Source organism: Ips typographus, linkage group LG16 (assembly GCF_016097725.1).
Source record: "Ips typographus isolate SLU linkage group LG16, UJ_Ityp_2.0, whole genome shotgun sequence".
In the NCBI taxonomy this organism is placed as follows: domain Eukaryota; kingdom Metazoa; phylum Arthropoda; class Insecta; order Coleoptera; family Curculionidae; genus Ips; species Ips typographus.
In genome coordinates, this window is record NC_138437.1 from 7,387,475 (window position 1) to 7,395,330 (window position 7,856).

Below are 7,856 nucleotides of genomic sequence, written 5' to 3' on the forward strand. Positions count from 1 at the left end.
GATAATGTTAGGTTAGGAATGGGTTGCCCGATTTTAGTTCAACTGGCGCTGCAATCTTAACTTGAAAGGCCAATTGATATACCTAAAAGATATAGTAGACTAGTCATCCTGAATCGCTTTCCTACTTTGTCACTTCTCAGTTTTTTTACTTGCTTAGTTTGTTCATCCGTACAAGATGTGCCGTTCTGGACTCAAGTGGTCGGAAGCAATTTCTAAAGCTAGGAAGTGCATTGAAAATATGAAAGATAGGTGGGAATTACTGGAAATATGTGAAAAACTTTGATAGCACAAGAATTTGGATAGTAATGCAAATGCAGTGGTTTTTACTAAGAAAATCGTAAACCATATTTTTTTGTTACATCAATTGCAGTAAAGGAAAACTCAACTTATTTTGTACTTAAAATCAACTTAATAAGACATTTTCCACATCTGTTATCTCTCACCTCTCCACCCTAACAACAATTTTACATTTATGTAACAAATATCTAATAAGACATTGAAAAATATTTCTACCTCTTTCCAATTAGGTAACAGAAAAAGAAAAAAAGAGAAGTGATATAACAACAACTGTCAATAATTTTCTTGGATTCGTGGTACTTACTATTCACTGAAAGGTAATTAAATATTAATAAACCCACAATGATTTGATTACCTAAGAGACTTATACATAAAAAATATACTTAGATCATCTTTAATACTGGAGGGAAACAATATTTTTGTTTGAAAAATTGGTTACCTTGCATCGCGTTTCTCGGAAATATTAACTTTGAAATTTAGTGGAACAATGCAGTCAGGTAAATGTTTTACTCATGTACAGGCCTAACTACTGAAAGTTTTGTCGTTTTCCAGCTTATATTTTTATAAAACAAGCCTTAACCCCAGGGTTGATTAAAATTGATGGCACGGTATTCCAAAGGTTAGTCGGATGTTATTAACTTATTCCAGCACAGCCAGGTGCAGTTTGCTAGGGCAAATTGTAAGGATAATTAATCGTCCGGCAGTATGAAAAATCGCTCTTTGTTTCTGCAAATATGGAAACATTTTCCTTCCTTGAAGTTTTAATATTTATTAATGTAGTGGATTTTAGTCATTAATCGTCAGGGGATTACAATATTTTAAAACGTTGGTAGGTATTGTGGAACGCACTATAAGATGCCTAAAGCCACTGCTCGAAATCACCGCTATGCGAAGGAATGCAGGTATCAGAATCGGGTTTAATATTGGTACATCATATTAGTCACTAAATCTCCTGTATTAGCGTTCTTAATTACTTTTTCAAATTGCAAATTTCAAAATTGTTTATTTTAAAGTTGTACTTGACAACAGACCCCAAATAATTGTAAATAACTAACCTATATAAAAAACTTGGCAACTTACCTTAACGGGTTTAAAAGTTCTTTACCCCATAAGTTGAATAAAGCGACAGTCAAGAAATTCACCCTTCATGGCTTTTCACAAACACTTATAAAAGTGTAACGATGAGAACGCGTTAAATCCAGTTCTGGTCGTGGTACATCTTTGATTATGGTAAATACCAACGTGAGTGAGTTGATTTTCAGCTTCAGGTGTCAAATATTCCAGGCCTATGAAGTTTTTCGCGCCCACTTTATAAATTACAACTTTAGTCACTACCGACAATTACGAGATTCAGTTTTATTTATCTTTTTCAGATCTGTTTTGGAACTGTTAGCACACCACTCGAAGAACCAACTTCGACAACTCAATACACATACTAAACGACGACGACCGTAGCGACATTTCAGGTAAGCGGCTTTTCAATGAATCGCTACTCCACACTATGCGTTTGCGCAAAACCGCCAGTTTGAAACTTTTCTGCCATTCTCTTCTTTAGTTTAGTTTATTCTTATACTTTACGTAATTTTCAACAACTTCTTTATATTCAATAATCCCACTATAAACATCAGTTAATTACATTTTTAAAACTACAAATCATTTTATATTCCATACCTGAGATATACATAAATCTCATTAACTACAACGCCCAAAAAAACACCCAGCAACAAATTAATTTTTATATGCCATACAGACCGAATTTTAATAACACGGCTTTTTTGGTCACAATATGCCTCTTCTTGAAATTACAAATTCTTTGCACGCATTGTGCACTCCAGGAATTCCGTCGAGCCAATTTTGATTACGCCGTAAACATCCAGCGCCATCTGTCCTACTACTTCCAAATCACTGTATTAGGTATTGAAGGCAATCTGTTTTAAGTTATGTTTATATTTTTCAATGTGGTGATTTGTCTACTGTGAGGCGCTTCGTGTATTGTAGAATAAAATAGGAAAAATCCTTGATGAGAATTGAATCTTGTTTTAAAAATATTTGGTTGTATTGGCTGAGTTGGAGTTCGCGCTTCATCTAGCTTGCACAACCACTTTGACGTCACGATGACATAATTTAAGAAAACAGTATTTTTACCCACTGTCAAATTACGTCATCGTGACGTCAAATTTGCTGGGATGCACCCTCCATGTGGAAACATTGTCCTCATTCGTTTTCAATCTTCATGGAGCAGCGCGTTTTTGACGTCACGATGACGTAATTAAACAAAAGCATAATTTAACCAACTGTCAAATTACGTCATCGTGACGTCAAAAACGCTCTGCTCGCTCCATGGAGCTTGAAAACGAATGCGGCCATTACTATAAACATTTAAATAAAAATATAAAAATGTATTTAATAAAAACAATATGTCACTTTAGCATAAATATGTATATACTCTTTGCTATACAAATGAACTCTTTTTTAACTAAATCGCCTCTCTAGATAGCTCTCATCTTTACCTCCTAGAGAAAAAAACTCTTTTTGGGGTTAAATGGGGCATATCATCTTAAAGTTTAATTGAGTCTTATCCCTAGGGAACTAAACACCGAGATTGCTTGGGAATTCCCTTGCGATCAGCTCCTGACTCTCCCGACACCAAGTTGAATCGCAAAGCGTCTGCCTTGACTCGATTTTCCCTTTACCCCCTCACTCCCATTTCTCTTTTCCCGATACCCACCCGTTTTTATGTCTTTCTCAAAATAACTTTGCGTTAGATGGGTGCCTAATTAAAATAAAACAATTTATAAAATACATAAATCGTGTCGTAACTTTAAGCCCTGCTTTTTAATACATATTCATACACGTCCAAACCGAATTCCCAGATTACGACGATATTCAAATGGAAAGTGAAAAGGGCAGACTAACAGCATTTTACACTTAACATCATCAAATTTTCAGTCTGCGTGACTTTATAATTGACTTTTAGTCACTTTACTTACTTTAGCAAAACTTTTTCGCTGCACATACATATGTCGAAGCTGGCGGGGCATAATGTTTATTTCAGAGTCATGTGGCTTTCCAAAGTCCAAAAGGGACCAGTTATTGTTACGAAGCTGTGCCCGAATGGGCCCTTAGAAACGCGAATTGTAACAAAACGACCCTTCAGTTTTTGTTCATACATACAAAATGCGCGTTTGCTATTTCGATACCTTTCTTTTTATGAACGAAAAAATCTTAAAATTAAGCTCTGCTTTTTTTTATTTACTTTTTTCCATCCAAATCCCTCAGATATTATTCTAGTTTGAATTATTATGTCTAGTCTTATCTGCTGTACAGTATTTTCGCTCTTTAGTACATTAAATTGTGATAGAACTTTTTTGATTCACCCGAAATCATTTAGTCCTCAGCTGCTAGAAACTTAAAAAACACCCTTTTACTAGTTAAATTATTCACAGTAACAAAAATCAATTAATTAACATACAATTATTCACTTAATGAAACGCAAACAAAGCAATCCCATCTCAACAATGAAAACATTCATAAATGATCATCATTCAAGTCTTTGAATGTTTATTCCTCAAAAACAAAGAAAGATGCACCAAAAAAAGGAAAAGAAAACGGAGGCTCTGGATTCGGCGGACGTACGTATATGTCAGTCGCGTTTTAGAGCTCGGATAGAGCGCTCAAACTGCGCTTGTTCAGGCGCGAAAGCCACGCGAACATTGAAATGTTTTAATTTTATTCAGAAAATGAAAATGTTATTTAAAGGACATAGTACCCGTTTGGAGATGCTTATAGAGAAAATCCACTCTCATAAAGAAAGCTCTTGCCAAGGTGAGTTACATTTCAAACCTAAAGCCATATGAATAAAAACGAGAAATTATAAACAAATGATCGTTTTTATTCACGTTGCTGTTTGCTACTTAAGGCTACTTAAATATACATTTAGATTCTGGAAGTACTTCTTCTGATGCTCGCCCAACAAGCTCTGATAACTTACCGTCTGATTCTCCTAAGTCTCATCATTCTAGTTATTCAGATACTGAAGAGGAGAAAGATTGGGAAGAAAGTCTCTTGCAAAGGCCACAAGGAGATGAAAGCAGCTTACCTTCGGTAAGTTAAACCATTTTCATAACGACAATGAATTTAAAAACCTTTGTAGGCATCATCAGGCAGCAAGTTTCTCCAATTTTCTTGTGGGTATTGCCCAAGACAATTCAAACATAAACGATCTAGAGATCGTCACACCAAGCTACATACAGGTGATAAAAAGTATAAATGCGTGCAATGTCAGTCAGCTTTTGCCAGGAGCGATCACTTAAAAATTCACATGAAAACTCACGACTCTAAAAAACAGTTTAAGTGCACTAAATGCAATAAAGGATATAACACCGTCAGTGCTTTCAGCTTTCATGAAAAAACCCACAAAAGCGAAAATTCAAGTGTTTTGGAAGATTGTGAAGAACCCGATCCTCTCCAGGTAATTAATGCATTTTTTCAGTTACTCAAATTGTATAAGTGTTATTACAGTCTTCGTTATGGCAAAACTCCCAGGATTTCGATGCTGAAGAGAGTCCTGATATAAAAACAATTTGTGTTTATTGTTTCCAATGGTTTTCTAGCGTAGAAATGATGAGAGATCATATCCAAACCTGTCACTCAAATTTGGATGATAAAAAGGTAAAGTTGATTTTTTATTTTATGCCAAAGTGAAGATTGACGGGTTTTGTTCTTAAGTGCACGTTTATTTTCATTAGTTTGGGAATTTAAACATTCATAAAAAATAACTAATAAATTTGATTCGATGTGTTTACTCGTAATTCCTCCTAGAAAATAATCTAGAGGATATTTTAGTGTATTAAGGATGTGTATAACTGAATGCATGGTCAAACAATTAAACTTGTAATATATTTGTGTGATTTCTCTTTGAGGAATTCATTGTCAGTTATATTTAGAAAAATTTAGTAAACTTTTTGGTTATTGTGTGTAGTCATTGACAATGAAATTAAAACTATGAAACTTATAATTAACTCATTAAAATTCTAGAAGTTAAAATCGAGTCTTGATGAAATGCCGGAAACTCCTATGGAAAGAGAAGAACTAAGCCTTAAAAGACCTAAAGAAGAATTTCTGTCAAATGAAGAATCACCAAAAAGACTACAACAACAAAACTACGACGACCTCCTAAAATCCCAGGATGCTTTCATTTGTTCCTGCTGCTACGAAGCCTTACCCAACTTCAAGAGTTTCTTGTTCCACATGGAGACGCATGTTTCATCTATAAAAAATAAAATATTCCAGAATTGTGAAGGAGATTTGAGTGAAGGACTTTCAAACACTTCAACTATGGTGGCCTTGCCGAATTACGTTTGCTGTTGTTACTGCAGTACTTTGTTTGAGTCGAGTGACAAGTTACAGGAGCATTTGATTGAACGTCACGTTGTTACATTGTATAAATGTTCGTTGTGTGATAACACTTTTGAGGAAGTATCTGCTATGAAGGTATATGCTTTAAATTTGTGTGGTTGATAAAAAATAAACTGGGTTTTAGTCTCATTTAAATGCTCAGCATATGAAAAACTACGAACATTTTGAGTGCCACTGCTTGGACGAACCAAAGTTATTTCATGATAGGGTTTCAGCAGAACTGCACGTGTCTAAGTATCACTCTCCTAGTAGCAAAGTGTTCTCAGAAAAGCCAACAACTTTGGATAGCTTAACTTTAAGAATTAGAGAAGAATATCTGGATAATGTTTCTAAAACTGCCTCTACGATGTTTGGTATAAACTATATTACTGGATGGTTGCGTAAGGAAATTTTAAAATTGTTTTTCAGGTCAATCCGCCCATAGATGCGCTTATTGCAAAGAATTTTGTAAGACAAAAACTGACTTGCATTTGCACTTGAGGTCGCACCAACTTTCCGAAAAGTCGAGGCATAAATGCAACATTTGTGACGAAACGTTTGGCACTCCATCAGAACTGGCCAGTCACAAATTAGTTCACTGCAAAATAGTAGAAGGAAATGTATGTATGCCCTGCAAAGCTATTATCACAGATGAAGATTGCTTTATGAAACACCAGCTGAAGCACAATGACAATTCCAAGTCTTCAACAAAACTGAATTTAATTTTGCCCTATATTTGCATTGTTTGTGGACAAACTTTGCAAAGTGATAACGAAATTGAGCTCCACGCTAAGTTTCACTTAAAGTTTCTTTGTGATCATCGCTCTAAAAATTCTGAGACAGTTTCTTATAACGAAGAACCAGCTTTTGCTTCTAAAGAGTCAAGTAAAAATACACAACATTTTTCTCCCGGTAGTCTCGATGCTAGTCTGGAGCTTCAGTGTCATTTATGCAAAAAGCCTTTTTCCTGTAAAGACAAATTACAAGTACATTTAATCGAGCACAACTTTTTTGGAATTAATCAGTATAATTGTTACGTGTGCTCATCGGTTTTTACGGCAGCTTCGGGTTTGCAAAGCCATCTTCTAGGGCATAATTTGACGGAAAAGCCCTATCAGTGCTCCAAGTGCTCTGCGGGCTTTTATTTCAGGGCGGAATTAGACAACCACAAGTTTTTGCATAATTTCAAAGTCCAATTTGAGGGTTTTAGCGAGGAATCTATGGCTCATCCCAGGCATTACTCTAGTGCAGTTTAAATTTGAGGAACTAAACCTTCTACCCCTTCCCTTTAAATGTGTTTTTTAGTATAGCTACCTTTAGTGGAGTTTTTGCAGAGGAATTACATATTTCAACTTAGTTGGTCTGGTTATTGTTACTAACTTGTCTGGTTAATAGTGTATCAATTTAAAATTATATACTGAATGTATCCACTATCGGGTATGTGCAAAGGCGAAACATCTCGACATTCCATTTTGATGTTCTGTTTCGCAGTTTAGCTTGTTATTTTTTATTGCTGTGTTTGTTTTTAATAGAATGTTTTTCTTGCTACTGGTGGTGTGTTATTTTTTACCTTGCTGAAATTGGGGTTAATTGAGCCTTTTCCATTTGGCCGAATCCATATAAGCGGGGTATTTTGGATATTATGGATAGCGGAGTTGGCGCGAACATGCATATCCACTAGGGACACCGCGGCTGGAATTTCTCCAGGGAATGCATTAATTTTGTGCCGCCTGGCGCGTACTATACTCCAGGGATTCGAAACTCACGACCGGGATCCGGCTTCCTCTCGGGAATAGCTTCTATGTCGAAGCTCATTTTGCTTTTATATTTTCAGTATTTTCATATTTTCTCTTTACCGAAGCAACACATTATATTCTTTGACTAGTCTACGCCAGTTATTGAACTATAAACCCGACAATAAAATAACACTCATTAATATCAAAGACCAAAAGAGCAACAATAGCAAACAAATTCTTGAAACGTTCCAAGCTGAATGATCACACTTTTTTTCTGTTAAAATAAATAACGGAATGGCGATAATCTTAAACAAAACTCGATCCACCTTTTGAAAAAAGTTTCAAAATAGATGCTATGCTAAACCAAACCGTTGATGACTAGACGATGTTTGTTATTACTGGCATTGTGTTCAGAATCGGAGCAAA

General features: G+C 35.4%; 2 protein-coding genes across 5 annotated transcripts in view; one reads left to right on the forward strand and one right to left on the reverse strand.

Moving 5' to 3' along the window:
* The window catches only part of Cirl (Calcium-independent receptor for alpha-latrotoxin), a 62,952-nt gene extending 61,113 nt beyond the window's left edge, over nt 1-1,839 (reverse strand). Inside the window, exon 1 of one of the 3 annotated variants that reach the window (XM_081993953.1) lies at nt 1,378-1,839. The gene's annotated coding sequence lies outside the window, so the exon portion shown is untranslated. The remainder of the gene's footprint in view (nt 1-1,377) is intronic. The other 2 variants (XM_081993958.1, XM_081993959.1) reach the window with 2 other exon arrangements.
* LOC145738850 (uncharacterized) lies at nt 1,680-7,242 on the forward strand. Of its 2 annotated transcripts, XM_081993970.1 has the most exons (8): nt 1,680-1,763; nt 4,057-4,122; nt 4,238-4,401; nt 4,451-4,768; nt 4,819-4,968; nt 5,335-5,790; nt 5,840-6,068; nt 6,124-7,242. In XM_081993970.1, the coding sequence occupies exons 2-8, from the start codon at nt 4,077-4,079 to the stop codon at nt 6,948-6,950; spliced, it is 2,190 nt and encodes a 729-aa protein (XP_081850096.1). In that variant the 5' UTR covers nt 1,680-1,763; nt 4,057-4,076; the 3' UTR covers nt 6,951-7,242. The 2 variants fall into 2 exon arrangements, with proteins under 2 accessions (XP_081850096.1, XP_081850095.1); XM_081993969.1 differs by lacking the exon at nt 1,680-1,763 and having other exon boundaries at nt 2,888-4,122.
* Nucleotides 7,243-7,856: the final 614 nt, after the last annotated feature.